This window comes from Diadema antillarum, unplaced genomic scaffold (assembly GCF_040938485.1).
Source record: "Diadema antillarum isolate AM-2024a unplaced genomic scaffold, OU_Dant_1.0 seq00001947_RagTag, whole genome shotgun sequence".
NCBI classification, from domain to species: domain Eukaryota; kingdom Metazoa; phylum Echinodermata; class Echinoidea; order Diadematoida; family Diadematidae; genus Diadema; species Diadema antillarum.
Window position 1 is genome coordinate 141,273 of NW_027272607.1, and position 16,365 is coordinate 157,637.

The window sequence follows — 16,365 nt, forward strand, 5'->3', positions numbered from 1 at the left end:
TGTTTACGCAGACAATAATGATATCCCAAAACAAGTTGTCTCACGTCAAAGCCAATCCAGGGTGGCTCTTTTCATTCTCTCTCTCTCTCTCTCTCTCTCTCTCTCTCACTCTCTTATTCTCCCTCTATCTCCTCTCTCTTCTGTATTATACTATCTGTCTCTCTCTGTCTTTCTGTCTCTCTCTCTCCCTCCCTGTCTGTCTGTCTGTCTGTCTATTTCTCTCTCTATCAATCTCCCTCGCTTGATGACAGCAGTTGATTGCTGCCAAAGCCCGAGGATGGGACATAATTTGGCATGATATGTAGCTCACCCAGGATTGGGACTTGCTGAGGAAGTTGCTGGTCCCCCATTCCCTCCACACGATAAAGGGAAAGACGACACCCCTATGTCATAAGAACAGCTCTCATTGCATTCAAAATAATGTGTTATTTTTGGTCGTGATTCTGATTGTGATCCAAATTTAGACATTTTTCAGTGTGAATAGAAATAAGCTTATTTGGGTTGCAATCCATATCGCAGTAATTTGTGCGAACGCAAAGTTGTACAGTGTGAAGAAAAAAAAAAAATGGGGTCTGCTTCTGAGGTGGAAATTAGTCCAGGAAGTGATCCAGTTTACCAGGGGATGATTACATGGTTGAATGATGGGGAAAGAGGTGACAGATTAAAACTGATTCTCTTCACTTGCACCATCATGACACAAACACTTGGAAGTGGAATGCACTGTTTTGTTCAGATCTGATGTACTGTAAAGCCATACCAAGAGGAGATGGAATTGGGTGTCATCTCACAATGATCAATGTTCAGGGGTGATGAAACATGATGTTGTGGTTGTGTATCACATTCATGTGTATAGATAGTGGATCTTAACTCGGCTCGTACTCTCTCTGGTTTATTGCCACTTGGTCTAATATCAGATGGTCTACTACCCAGTTTTTCTAACACCACTACGGCTAAACTCATTTGGTCTTCTATCAATTTCGTCTAATTCCCATTAGGTCCAATTCCCCCACTTAGTCTAATGCCCAGTTTGGCTAATTATCATTTCGTCTAATGGCCAGATGGTCTGATTGTAATTTTGCTTCCTTGGATTTTATCCCATTTTGGCTGATAAACTGAGGGTATTAGATGAAATGGATGTATAGCCCATCTGGAAGTGGACCAACTAGCAATGAGGTCAAGTGGCAATTGGTTGTAGACAAAACAGGATTAGACCATGTGGGTTGAGACTCAATGGCTATTAGACAAAGTGGGAGTAGACCAAGTGATAGATCATCCTCTTTCCAACCCTCTATATCAACTCACATGGACTACCAGTAACTGTCATTAACCATTTCTCTGGCCTGGTCACCATCTTAACTGCTCTTTTTTATTTCAGAATTTACCAGGAGATAATATCTCCAAGCTTTTTGTTCCTTTTAACAGGATGTCATCCCGTTGTTGATTAATGCCTTCCCTCATATGATATTACCCTGTCAATGAGTCACTGCTATCAAAATGCTGTAAATGTGACAGTGTAAAAAAAAATAAAAAAAAATGCATTGATTCTCATCTCCCCTGTATTCCCTATAACTGTATGTTTAATGTTTGTTTCCTTCTCTGTCTCAGGGGGAAAAAAATACCACAAACCTTTTTTTCAACCTCTGTAGTTTCCTCTGCAATTTTTTATCCCCACCCTTTTCTTGTAGCCATTATTCCTATCATTACATGCTGCATTGTCTTGTAACCATTATCCCTATCACTACTGCCGTGCAGCCATTGTCCATAACATTCATGTGAATAATAAAAGCATACAAGTATGTTTCCAGCATGCATTCTTTGAGCTATCAAGATAGTGTAGTGCACGATGTTAAAAATGAAAGCAATTCCAGTGAAAGTGACACAACTTTAGTAAAAGCACCCGCTACAACCAGGCATTTTGTAGCATATCAATCATGCTCATTAATTCATTTCATGCCAACATGTATGTAGTGGGTCACCACCATGTGTTTGAGCACTTTCCATTACTTTTCTTTTACCTTTTCATCTAGTTATAGCTCATTTACTTTCTTTCAGTTACCCCCCTCCCCCACCATTAAGATTCACCACCTTTTCTTGTGTGTATAAACTATGGTCACACCCCTACCCTCATCCCTTAATCCCTAATCCCAAACCTCCTCCTCCACTCTAACTAATAATGTTCTTGACTCTGACTCTTTCATCTTACACCTCCAACTCAAACCTCCACTAACCAGGGACTACAACAACTTATTTGGCGGGTAGGTACTAACCTTTGCCGTATGGATTGTGTTGCCACGCTTCAGAAGTATCCAGCAGTCCTGCACGAAAGTGGAAAAGAAAAGAAAAAGAAAGCATCAGCTATATGTGCTGCACATAATTATAATCTTTGCCTGCACATTGTGAATTATAAAAAGAAGAAGTGAAATGCTGCATGCTGCGTGTGTGTATAAATGTGCGCATGCGCGCACTGGTGTTAATGTTTACTGGACTTTTTTATCCCCTCAGCAAATACTATCAAATGTTACCTGTCAATATTGGAGTACGCTGTACATGTCTTTATTCCACAATGCTTTGGCGTTCATTATAGAAACATTGTATATGTAAGCTTGTGTGGCTTTATGTACATGTATATCAGTTCTGCTTATAATGTGGTGGAGGTTTGATATTCATTGCAAGCAATGTAAGATAAGGTTGTGTTTTCACAAAGAGTAGCTACATTGTAAGTCAACAAATACCCCTTTGCTAACCTTTCCAATTTTTCCTGAATAGCATCTCAAGATTTGTATGTGGTACTGGAAAAGTCCTGGTGGAATTTTGTCTGAAAAAAAAAAAAATACTTGCACAAATAGAATAGTTGAAGTTTCTTGAAAGTGAGACAAAGATATGAAAGTTATTGCCACAGTGTATTGAAATCATCATAGCTTTGTCATAAAATTTACATGACAGCAATGCTTGCAAATTTTTCAACTATGCTGTGCTGCATTTATTTCATAAATGCTTCTGTGAAAAGTTATATGGCTTCAAAAAAAAGAAAAAAAGAAAAAGAGTTCTGAAGGTGTTTTCCAAAAGTGCTCATACGTTGAAGGGAATAACAGTCAAGGTCAAAGGTTACCAAAAGGTCACCAAAAATGTTTGTATTCCAACCAGAAGTTCTGCCAGGTACAAGTCTAGTAATAACGTCATTTGGCGTCATAGATAGACATAGATTGGGGAATATTTTCTTTGTGCCGGGAAGGTTAAAGGTTAGTCCCTGGTTAGAGCTCAAGATCAATAAACTTCATCAACATGTAAAATCAACATGGAAATGAAGGACAGTGTCCATATCTCACATATACTGTAGTGAGCTAGCCAGTCAACATAGCAGTAGTTGAAATGCTGTTTGTTTGTTTTTTGTGGGGGGGGGGGGAGGAGTTGGTTGAAAATGTAGATAAATAATCTCCCCTTTCTCACATTTAGACTCTGATATTTCATATGCGTCTTCAATACCCTAGTTTCAAATGAGTAGAGCATTTCTGTAAATTCCTACATCAAACACTTTTTTGCTGTATATTTTGTGAAGCCTAGATGTTGCCTCTAAAACATGCATAAGGCAACATAATGCGTATTATTTTTTTGCTGCCATATGTTTTTTTGCTTGGTACATGTCAGTGTGAAAGGTCAAGACTGATGAATTAAAGTGACATCTGAGAAATTATGACCAAAAGAAGTTGAATTAGGAAATGTTGTAGTGATCCCAATTAATCTCTTGGCAACAGTTTATGATTTACATATATAACTGTGCTACATTTGTGCATTAAATTGATTTTTGTGTGTTTGTGTGTGTGGGGGGGGGGGAGGACTTGTTTTGAGATTTCTGTCTCATGTTGCCTGTTGTGTGTAATGTGAAGAATCTATCATCATAATTCTTATTGTGCTTGGTTGCCAGTGTAATGATGTAACATTTAAACATTTGAGGGCATTGGGAAAGTTCCTGTATTTATCAAATATTATTTGATGTTTGCACCAACATTGTTAATCGACAAAGGTATCTGTTAGTATTAATATATCTGTTGGTCTCATTATTTCATTCTGAATGGTCACACAAGAATGTGATATATTATCTTGCATGCTTCACACCTTAGAAAGAAATACATGGAATTGTGCAGACATTTGTAAGTCTGTGGGCATATCGAATGCATGCGTCATCTACTCACAATACTGCAATATTAGCACATTATGTATAAAAATATTTGTCATCATATTTATTGGCATATATGACATTTTTGTAGCAATTATGTTGAAAAATTGATATTCTTCCATTCAACAGACTACTTGTCTGAGGTACGCTGTATCTTGTCAGAGATTCTCAAAGTATATTAGTGTGTATGAGTCTTCATAGATCCTAGTCCAAGGTCTACCAGACCACACCCTTACACAGGTATTTCATCATCATATTGTTCCTATGCTGGTGGTAGAGTTTAACCTCAAATTTCTTCCTGTTTTAGGCCCGACTCAAAGCGTCGTAGGAGGAGGGATGTGCCCAGTGAGCAGGACCTCACTCCGGAATCCACCCTCGCCCCTCCCTTGCTGCCCCTCGTCTCCCCGACACGCCCCCCAGGGGCGCCGTCCGGCAATGATTCCTCCTCCCCGTCCGGGCAGTTCACCCCGAGCAGGCCGCCTCCACAGGCCAATGCCACCACCACCACGTCGGCCCCCTTGGTGAAGCAGCGCAACCTGAGCGTGGTGGAATCCTTCCACCTGGAGGGGCTGGAACACTTCACAGAGTACCTCATTGAGGTCGAGGCATGCAACCTTGAAGGCTGCAGCCAAGCAGCGGCCAAGTATGGCCGCACCATGCCAAAGGGTGAGTTACTACCTTAATGGTAATAGTGACCACTCCTTTTGTCGGAATCAACTTTGCCTGTATCTCTTTTAGAATTATGTGCTGTTGTTGTCATCATTTATGTGGATGATTTTGTTGTTGTTGTTATCATCATCATCATCACCACCACCATCATCATTATTGTTAATATAATTATTTCATTTGCATAGGTCCAAGAAAACAAATGAAAGAAACATTGCTTCTTGTATGGTGTGTAGGTATTGTGCAGTGTATAATGCACATATTCTCAAGCTCAAATGCACTAAGATGGTCTGCCTTAGTACGGACAAAGCTAACTATAAACCTGCTCTGGCTTAAATTGATAGGAAATTGAATCAAATGTTTGAAAGAAAACAAAAATGTACAGGCAAAAAATCATAACTGTCCAAACTCAACTGATCTTTACAACAATTTGCATGATCTGTGAGTTACTAATATAGCTGAAGTTTATGGTGGTGTCTCTGTTGAAGAGCAGTTGAGTCTGAGTGTATGACACTAGTGGTGGTCAACCTCTCTCCTCTCCAGACTCAGCGGATGAGATCAGCTCCACGGTCACTGTCAATCACACGGCGGATAACAGGGTGCGCCTCACCTGGGCGGCCCCCCATAACCCCAATGGCATCATCGTCATCCACGAAGTCATGATCGAGAGGCGTGGCGGAGGCGTGGTGGGCCAGGATGAGCGCAACGTGTACACCATCGACGGGGGCACAACCGCTGAGACAACAGTAAGCCTCTTGGAAATTTTCTCTTTTGAATGCTCCAAATGTCATAGGGAAATTCTTAAGGGAAGGCTGAATGTTTGAATATACAGTATGCTAACTAGTGAAGGAGAACAAAACTGAAAGTGACAGCATTTTTTTTTTAAATTCCATGTGTGTAGAAGAGTTGTGGAGGCAGAATCTTAATCTAATGGAATTATGTTAAGATTTCATTTCCACTGAAACATTCAAGTATTCTGCACAACAGCCCCAGTTGTATCTTTTGAGAAATTTTTAGCTCACCTGAGCCAAAGGCTCAAGTGAGCTATTGCGATCGCCCTTCGTCCGTCGTGCGTCGTGCGTCGTGCGTCGTCCGTCGTCCGTCGTCCGTCGTCCGTCGTCCGTCGTGCGTCGTGCGTAAACTTTTTACATTTTCATCTTCTTCTTGAAAACCCCAAGACCGATTTTCATCAAACTTGGCAGGTAGCATCCCTAGGGGGTTAGGAACTCAATTTGTTAAAATGGGCACCATGCCCCACCCAGGGGGCCCCCAGGGGGCCCCCAGGGGGGCCCAAACCCCCCAAAATTAAGGAATCTGTAAAAATCTTCTTCTCTAGAACCAGAAGTGATAGAGCTAAGTTAATACTATGAGTTAGTACATTGATGACTGTAGTTTCAAGTTTGTTCATGGCAGAATCAGGGGTGCCCCCCTTGGGACCCAGGGGAGGGGGTGGGGAAGGGTTCTAATAGGGCCTAAATTGTACATTTTCATCTTCTTCTTGAGAACCCCGTGACCCATTTTCACCAAACTTGGCAGGTAGCATCCCTAGGGGGTTAGGAAGTCAATTTGTTAAAATGGGCACCATGCCCCACCCAGGGGGCCCTCAGGGGGCCCAAGCCCCCCAAAATTAAGGATTCTGCAAAAATCTTCTTCTCTAGAACCAGAAGTGATAGTGCTTAGTTAATACTATGAGTTAGTACATTGATGACTGTAGTTTCAAGTTTGTTCATGGCAGAATCAGGGGTGCCCCCCTTGGGACCCAGGGGAGGGGGTGAGGAGGGGTCCTAATGGGGCCTAAATTGTACATTTTTATCGTCTTCTTGAGAACCCCATGACCCATTTTCACCAAACTTGGCAGGTAGCATCCCTAGGGGGTTAGGATCTCAATTTGTTAAAATGGGCACCATGCCCCACCCAGGGGGCCCCCAGGGGTCCCAAACCCCCCAAATGAAGGAATCTTTATAAATCTTCTCTAGAATCAGAAGTTATAGAGCTGAGATAATACTATGAGTGAGTACATTAATGACTGTAGTTTCAAGTTTGTTCATAGGAGATCCAGGGGTGCCCCTCTTGGGTAGGGGGGGAGGGGGGTGGTTGGAAGGGTCCAAATGGGGGCCTGAATTGTACATTTTCATCTTCTTCCTGAAAACCTCATGATGGATTTTGTCAAACTTGGCAGGTAGCATCCCTAGGGGGTCAGGATCTCAATTTATCAAAATGGGCACCATGCCCCACCCAGAGGGCCCCAGGGGGCCCCAATCCCCCCAAATTAAGGAATCTTAAAAAAAATTGGGCCTTTATTGTACATTTTCATCTTCTACTTGAGAATGCCTGGTCAAATTTTGGTAGAGCTGTGAATAATTTAGGTTAGTGACTGCGTGAAAGGTGAACTTGCGATACTCAGGTGAGCGCTAGACCCGCGGGTCTCTTGTTTTTTTAAAGGAATAAATGTATGTACATGATGTCATGGCTTCCATCTTTTATTGTCACACAGCCAACTGAGAGAGAAAACTTTTTTTTCAATGAAAGCCAACAACATTAAAGCAATTTCGTCATGGAATACATAGACGTATACCACTTTTTTTAAAACAAAATACATCGCTCAGCAAGCGTGTCATCAGGATAGAAACTCACTCTTCACGTAAAGATGCTTCCAGAATGAGTCCAAATGGGCTTTTTGTGAGCACCATTCATGTTGTTATAAAGACGGCGCATAATAAAGATATGTGAGCAGTCATATGTGAGTATTCTTTGTGATTATATATAATAGGAAGATGTTATGCCTTTATTGCACCATGCCCGTGTCCTCTAGACTCAGGCCCAGGAGAACATAGAGTGCGTGTCTGCAGAGGTCTACCGGCGAGATCTTGGAGCGGAGGTTTCGGGGCTGGCAGTGGGTAACTACACAGCTAGGGTTCGGGCCGTCTCTCTAGCCGGGTTTGGTCCTTGGACCAGGCCTGTGGTCTTCCAAGTTGCAGAAATCGAAAAGAGTAAGTCTCAATTTCAGTATCAGACATGCAAACTGTTGACTTTGTTTTGCTATATTTATATAATATTGACTGGCCTCGAGGGAGATACCAGAAAATATTGCCCAAGCTGAAAGAATATTGCCCGAGTCAAAGACGAGGGCAATATTCTTTCAGTGCGGGCAATATTTATCTGGTATCTCCCTCAAGGCCAGTCAATATCATAATTATTACCTATCCCCTAGGTAAATTAAGAAAATATGTGAATACAGCTATACACTATGATATAGATCAAGCCACATTTGACTACCTGTAGATCATCAACATGTCGAATAATTGAAAAATTGTTCATCAATGTATATCATTCAACTCCAACTTCAAAGATACATATATATGTAGTTGTAACAGGCGAACTTCAAACATCTGAACACTTTTACACTTTATTTTTACTTCTGTATAAATTTGGAGAGTTGTAAAAACTGATGGTTTGCAATTATTGAGCACAAATGGACTAGTCATTGTTTGACGGGTAGTGCTGCTATAAGTGGTTGACCTTGTATGAGTTGATTGTTATCAGCGTTCTTCTGCGGTGCGTGTAACCGACACCCAGCGACGTCCTGGAATGTTTTCTTTTGGTGGTTGATCGGAATGTTTACATTTAAAGCCGGGAGGTGGGGAGAGAGATTCCACTCTTTCTCTTCCCACCTCCCTGTGTAAAGTGAATGGCGAAAACCGGAAGATTGCACTGTTTGCACACAAGATTGTTTTGTGTACGGTACGGTGTGTGTAACCGACACCCAGCGACGTGGCGAAACGAATATTGACTGCTGACCTTTGACCCTGCAAAATAACGACTGCTGACCTTTAACCCTGCAAAATAACAACTGCAATTGCCTCGCAAAACTACCTCGTAAAGGTAATAATTTGTGTTACTTTGATGGGCTCTTTTTTCCCAAAAATACTACAGGTTTTATGGAAAACACATGTTTTTCCAAAATTGTGTTAATACAAATGTTGAATGAAGGAAATATAGCAATGTTTTTACACACACATACATTGTACAAATATGCCTTTTCAGCCCTCAGAATAGTGCAGTGTTGTTCACAAGGTTATCATCCTTGCATAATATGTCAACAGTCCTACCGTCAAATATTTTGGAAACACGGGCCTCAATTTATAAATAACTATGTGTCTAATTTCTCTCGCAATATTTGCTTGGGGTGTACTTTATTAAAATGCTTTACTCTTGCCGATGCACTGCCTGCAGAGTCAGAAACAAGAAATTGATAAATTTTGTTTTTCTGCAAAGCGTCATTTCAGTTCCTTGACAAGTAGTCACCAATAGGAATGCAGGGAATCATTATTCTGTCGTGAAGTATTGTTGTTAACACTGGAATTTCCATTATGTTCTTGACTAATGTAATGCTCAAGAACTTACTGTAATTTCCCTTCCAATTTGTTTTTCGATCTTTTCCCTCACTCATTTCATGTCAAAAATGTCACATCACCTTCCCCAAGCTCAAAAAGACACAATTTATAAGTTTTCACCTGTAATGACTGAGTGTACTCCTAGCTGTAAATACTCAAAGTTCTGTTCTGCATTTGCTCCCGACAGTTGGGCCTACGTCGCCGCCTACATCTGTCTTATCGCCCATGATGGGTGTGACTATCGCTGTCAGCATCGCCGCAGTGATCATCATCTTTGTCTTCATCATCATCTTCATCAGATGGCAGTAAGTCTTCCACACCTTGATTCTAATATAAAAGCTCTCTATGTGTTCATGCACAAAGGTATGACCTGTATGTGAAGCTCATTCATGAGCAGTTGGTTTCCTACCCCATAAACTTGTTCAAAATGTAAACCTTAACATGCAATATTTCTGCACAAGAGTTATTGTAATATGAAGGCGTGAGAAGGTGGATGTAGCCTTTTTAGTGACAATTCTTTTGAGGTTGACTTTACCCATTGCTGATTGGTTAAAAAAAAAAAAGATAGGTATGACAAGGAGTTTAAAAAAAAAATATATATATATTCGTATGGTATACATACATTACCAATTGTAAGGAAAACCTAGTTACATTGTGTAGAAATGCATTTGTAACTCCATACGTAATAACCATGAGTGTAATGTTATCATCTTAATCTTTTTTAAAGCGTTTAAGATTTCCAGTGCAATTACTGCTATTACGTGATGACTGATGCAGTTCAAGTATGAAGTATTGACAGTATGAAAAAGTCACATTTCATATGTCAGTGCTGAATGCTTTATGTTAATTAATGCTTGCCTTTGGGGCAAATATCAACATAGATATGGAAAGTAAATTATTTTCCTGTCATAACACCCACTTTATATATACATGTATTTCATTGACATAAGCACATGATCCTTCTTTTAATTTTTGAAAAAATCCAAAGTAGATAACTACAATTTTGTTGAACAACTATTTCATCCCTGCAAAATGTGGAGTACCTCTGTTTATTTATTTACTTTTTTTTTGCTCTGCAAGGCTGCAATATTTACAACACTAGTCATTGATGCTTATCACCCTTGATATGTAAAGTTGAGATTCATCTATATATTAGTGAATGATTAATTTTTTGTTGTTCCTATGTAATTTCTTCCATCACAGGTACCGCAAAGATCAAATGCCGGATGGTGTATTGTATGCCTCAGTCAACCCAGAGTATATGAGCACAAGTGACAGTAAGTCTCTCAACCATCATATTATTTGTGTTGTTTTTCCTTCCCTCTACATCTACTTCCAGCATAGTTGTCACATCTTGTAGGTACTCCATTAAACAGTAATGGTAATTGTTTTAGTGTGTTGTGATCTCGTTATGATAAGTTTTACAAATATTGCTGCTGAGTCTATAAGTGAAGCAAACAGACATTCAGTATTAAAACTAATCCCCACTTACTTTGCATAACATCATTCTAGCTTTGCACACTACAATATTGCACAGATGTAATCTAAAACTTTACTTCACCATATTTTCATTTTCAATAGTGTATTTAGTGTTTGAAAGTTGTGGCATTAATATGAATAGGTCACCCTTGTACCCACTGTAATACTTTTTTTAAAAGTTTTCTTTGTCTCTGTGTGTGTGTGTGAGTGTGTGTGTGTGTGTGAGTGTATTCCACACTAAAATGCAGGGGTTGTAAAAAAAAAAAAAGGCAAAGGGAATGATTTTGTTATATCAGACTTCCAATTCAATATTGCAGTAAAATACAGAAAGTTCCAGGTATACAGCAGTCTTTAGGGATTGTACAATACTGGTTCAGTTGAGGACTCAGGTTAATAACATTTTTGGGTGAGATAATCAGAAACCTCATATGAAATATGTAAGAGCATGTAATTTCAAGAAGGATTCAACATTTATTTGATGAAAATTGGCCTTGAAATGGCTGAGATATCCAAAAAGCGATCCTAATAAAATTGACAGGCCACGACTTTTATTGGGATCTCTTTGTTTTACCATGTTTTTAAGATATCTCAGTCATTTCAAAACCGATTTCCATCAAATGAACTTTTGATTCCCCTTAGAATTGTATGCTCTTTAACATTTCATAGAGTGGCTTGTGAATATCTTGCAAAACATTACAAGCTGAATCCTCACCCCAATCAGTACTGTACCAATAAGCCGTGACTGACACAATCCCCTCTACCTTTGGCTCCAAACCTTTTTCCAGTGTATGTTGCCGACGAGTGGGAATTCCCCCGCGACAAACTGGAGGTGATCCGAGAGCTGGGCAAGGGAAGCTTCGGCATGGTGTACGAAGGCTTGGCTAAGGGTATCCTCCCAGAGGAGGATATCTCCCGTGTGGCCATCAAGTCTGTGCAAGCCAACGCCTCCATGAGGGACCGCATCGAGTTCCTTAACGAAGCATCAGTCATGAAGTGAGTGTGTGCCCCTAAAAACCAGAAATTCTCACGTGCATGAAACTTTGACAAATTTCGCAAGGAGCCAGGATCTGTGAGAGTAAAATGCTCGCAAAAGGTTTTGTCTGCACAATGCATTGATATGCCAGTGGCAATTTGCGGAAGTTTCATGCCACGAAAAGGCCATCGGCTCCAATTCGTGAAATTTTCATGGCGCGAATATTTCTGGCTTTACAGTATATGAAGAGTTCCTTTTCGAAAAGGTACTAAATCCATTTTTCATCAAACTGGACTTTTGGACACAAATGTATTCATCTTTGCAGTCCCATACAGGTAGATAATAAATCATCCCAGAAAAATACACAGAGTCATATAAACTAGTCACTAAAACAATATTTACCAAGTGTACATCACCTTACTAAAATATTTGTTACAAAAGGTGCTAAATCCACGTAATCTAAAAAGGATATTCTATAAAAATCAGTGTAAACACATAAGATTTTTCCAAGGCACATTTTCTTTATCCTATAATGGGGTACTATTAAGGGACATAAAGTCATTTTTTGACAATGAAAAGACCCCCCCCCCCCTAAGAAAAAAAAAAATTAACACACAGAAAGAAGTGACTGTAACTTAGGTATTGCTGCTATGGAAACAAGTACTGAAGTGTGTTCTCCCCCTTCTACCAGACTCATTGACACACATCATGTGGTGAGGTTGCTGGGGGTGGTATCCAAGGGTCAGCCCACCTATGTCATCATGGAGTTCATGGCCCAGGGCGACCTCAAGAACTGGCTGAGGGCGCGCAGACCGGAGAACCAGCAGGACTTGCCGGTGAGTCTGGGGCACTTTGAACCAGGGACCGGGACTTTAGGGTCAGCATGCCAGGGGGGCAGATAGGGAAAGAGGGGAAACTGAGTGTCATGCTCTGAATGAGTAGCAACCTGCCCTGTTTACATCCATCTATCAGTAATTCAGAGGGAAACAAGTCTCTGCAGTCTCTAGATGAACACGTCTCCGTGTCTGTATTTGAAATTGTAAAGATGTCCCTCACTACGGTAGTAATGAGTTGATATCTAAACCATCTCCTCATTTCTAGTTAAGTTAACATGACATTCATAGTCTTGAATATTACAGTTTGGTGATTAGCTTGTAGTTAAGCCCCATGCAGAAAAACTCAATAATTAGCAATCTTTCAGATTTGTTGATGATCAGAACTACAAGATTTCATGGGTTTATGGTCTATCCATAAGCCATGGGGGTCCCATTTGAAGTCTCCAGTCATGTAGACACAATAAAGAATGAACTCTGAACTCAAATGTTAGCGTGACCTGTCAGTGAACCTTATTCCCCTGTCGCTTCTTGGTCATCCTCCAGTACGTGGATTGCACTTCCTTATCGTCACATATTATTTGGTTTATTGTAAGTCATGTGCATAATGTATTTCTTGTGGTTCTATGGTTTAATCGTCGAGTTGGACTCTCATTCAAAAGTTAAATCTAGAAGATGTGTGGAAGATCGTGGTACTGTAAGAGGGAACCTTTTATCCAGGGTTCAAAACTAACATTAATCTTTGGTGGCTGGTTCGGGTCACTAAAATTTCTTAATCTGAAACTTAGGTTGCCTGAAAAAAGAAATGTGGTGGCCCGAAATAAGAGCAAACAGTACAATCCATTTTGAATCTTAGTTTCCAGATCAGTCTACCAAAAGATAACTATTATTGAAATTTGGAGGCCTGACATCAGCCCTGGGCAACCGCTGATATCGAGCCCTGTCTTATCATGGATAATTAGCCTTCGTGTAAACATAACTAGTGTCTCTCCCTCATCCTCCTCTTACCCCCCATACGTACTTGCCTACCAAACCCCATCCATCCAAACCCCACCCATCCAAACCCCACCCATCCAAACCACACCCATACAAACCACACCCATACAAACCACACCCATACAAACCACACCCATACAAACCCCACCCATACAAACCCTACCATTTAAACCCCACCCATCCAAACCCCACCCATCCAAACCCCACCCATCCATCCAAACCCCACCCATCCAAACCCCACCCATCCAAACCCCACCCATCCATCCAAACCCCACCCATCCAAACCCCACCCACCCATCCAAACCCCACCCATCCATCCAAACCCCACCCATCCAAACCCCACCCATCCAAACCACGCCCATCCAAACACCACCCACAGCTGATTGACAGGAAGAGTGTGCCTACCCTGAAGGAGCTGGTCAACATGGCAGCCGAGATTGCTGACGGAATGGCCTACCTGTCAGCGAGGAAGTACGTCCACAGAGATCTGTCCGCCAGAAATTGCCTTGTGTCTGAGGTCGGAACCTGTAAAGTTGCAGGCAAGTGTCTTGGCACTGTACTGTCACACTGAACTCTCCCTGCCCTAGATTGTCTGTTTTCTGTGTATCTTTTTTCTGTATACTTGTCTCATGCATACTTCTGTATTTTCATCTTTGATATCCACGTTAGCGCCTTACCAATTGACAATTCTATTGCTTATTATACCCCCGCCAAACGAAGTTTGAAGGGGGTATATAGGAATCAGCGGACGGTCGGGCGGTCGGGCGGTCGGTCGGGCGGTCGGGCGGTCGGTCCGTTGCAAATCTTGCGTCGCGAACTACTTCCTCAGTTTTCAACCGATTCCCATAAAACTTGGCACAGATGTGTGCCTTGGGTTGTAGATGTGCAAGACGTATTTTTTGACAGTACCCAAAAGTACGTTGCCATGGTAACGGCATATTATGGGCAAAAATGGGTACAAATCTTGCGTCGCGAACTCCTCCCACAGTTTTTGATCAATTTTTATGAAATTAGGTACAGATGTTCATCTGAATATGTTAATGTGCAAGACACATATTTCAGCAGTGGCAAAAAGTGCGTTGCCATGGTAACGGCATGTTATTGGTAAAATATAGGGCAAAATGCTTCATGGCAAAACTGCTTCATCAGTGTTCTTCCAATTCTCATGGAATTCATATTGAAAGAAGAAGCAGACACCGATGGAGACGGACGTGGATCGCTAACGCTCTCCGATAGTGGCCACCGCCCCATTTCTTCTTCCCAAATCCCTGACGAAGCTGTACCGCTTAACCCTATGTTTTTCTCATTTTGATAGTCTATCAAAAACTGTTGACTCTCGTTGAAACGAAGTTTCCAAGGAAAGCTGAAAATTCCCAAATTTGAACAGTTTCATCGTTCTCAAGGTGCTGTATTGCAAAAATGGCGAGCCGCACTACGCGACAAACCAGCAAGGATAGAGTGCCCACTACCCAACATGCCCGGGGAGAGGTGAGCCAGCGACCCCAAGACAGCGGTAATGCCGAACCTACCGAGCCAACGCTAGCAGACATTCAGCGAAGCATAACTAGCTCATCATCAACTGTGTGTGCTAAGCTTGATGCACTCTCACAGGAGATTGGCACTATCAATAACAAACTTTCTGAACTGGAAGACTCTACATCGATGAACTCCGCCAGGCTCGACGAACTTGAGAAAAAAAGGCTTCCAGAGGTAGAGAAAAAAACGGCGGAAGAAATCTCTAGGCTTCAGGACAGTTTGACATTGATGGAAATCTACTGTCGTCGCATGAACCTACTGTTCTACGGAATAAAGGAAACCCCCGACGAAAACGTGGAGAATCTGCTTGGAGATACCTTTGTCTACCTAGGGTTGAGCCACGACGAAGCCGCCACCATCGCCCTAGTCAATGCGCATCGACTTCCCCGACGCAATGCACCCACCCAACCCAACGAGGGCTCTCCCCAAGCCCCAGCCCCTCGCGCCATCATCGCAAAATTTGTCTACATGAAGGACAGAAATAAAGTCCTCGCTGCGTTTGATGAGCGCCAACGCCAGCGCCAGCCACGGTCAGCCAACGCCTCAGCTGCCACTGACCCGCAGGAAACCCGCAGAATAACCGTTCGCACGGATCTCCCACCCGCCCTTATAGCTACGAGAAGTTCCCTCGCGAAAATCGCGTACAACATGAGGAAGGAAAGAAATGTTTCCACCAAAATATCAGTGGCTGGCACCAGAGTGCTGCTCTACTGGAAGGAAAGAGGCACAGCAGTGTGGAACCAATACAAAGATTAAATCTTCATTCCAATCTTCGGCTAAGTCATCTACTGCGTTCGTTAGTTTTCTGCTTTTTTTTTCCCTCTAAACATCTCCATGTGACCCAAGGATTTATCAGCACAAAACTACAGCGTTTACGGTAAGCGACGAATCCCCTATCGCAAACTCTTAGCGCAACTTATCTGGTTAGTTCACCATTCCACATTTATTTTGAAGAAGTCCACATAAAATGTACGTGCCCTTCTAAACCTCATTTACTACACAACTGAGCTTTGATACTGATTTACATTGTTATCACTTTTACGAGAAGAATGAACTTGATCTGAAAGGTGCTGATGCAACCTGTGACTCTGTATTTAAACGCTGTGTATACCAAACTAGTCGATCTTGTTACGTACGAACACCGTCTACAGTACGTTTTCCAACCAGCTTGTTAACCAAATTTAATTTGTAATTCACAACTGGTTTGGACATGAACGGACGTCGTCCATAGTATGCTTCCCAGTAAAATCGTTTCACATTATCAAAGTCCATCTGAAATATGTAATTTTAACTGATTTTGACACGAACGAACGT

At 41.6% G+C, this 16,365-nt stretch overlaps 1 protein-coding gene across 2 annotated transcripts in view; it reads left to right on the top strand.

Moving 5' to 3' along the window:
* The window catches only part of LOC139713312 (insulin-like peptide receptor), a 130,898-nt gene that overhangs the window by 105,430 nt on the left and 9,103 nt on the right, over nt 1–16,365 (top strand). Inside the window, exons 11-19 of one of the 2 annotated variants that reach the window (XM_071625057.1) lie at nt 2,232–2,255; nt 4,482–4,840; nt 5,384–5,586; nt 7,653–7,830; nt 9,422–9,539; nt 10,438–10,511; nt 11,499–11,706; nt 12,378–12,522; nt 13,895–14,054. In XM_071625057.1, coding sequence (XP_071481158.1) covers nt 2,232–2,255; nt 4,482–4,840; nt 5,384–5,586; nt 7,653–7,830; nt 9,422–9,539; nt 10,438–10,511; nt 11,499–11,706; nt 12,378–12,522; nt 13,895–14,054 — 1,469 coding nt within the window. The remainder of the gene's footprint in view (nt 1–2,231; nt 2,256–4,481; nt 4,841–5,383; nt 5,587–7,652; nt 7,831–9,421; nt 9,540–10,437; nt 10,512–11,498; nt 11,707–12,377; nt 12,523–13,894; nt 14,055–16,365) is intronic. The other variant, XM_071625056.1, reaches the window with a different exon arrangement.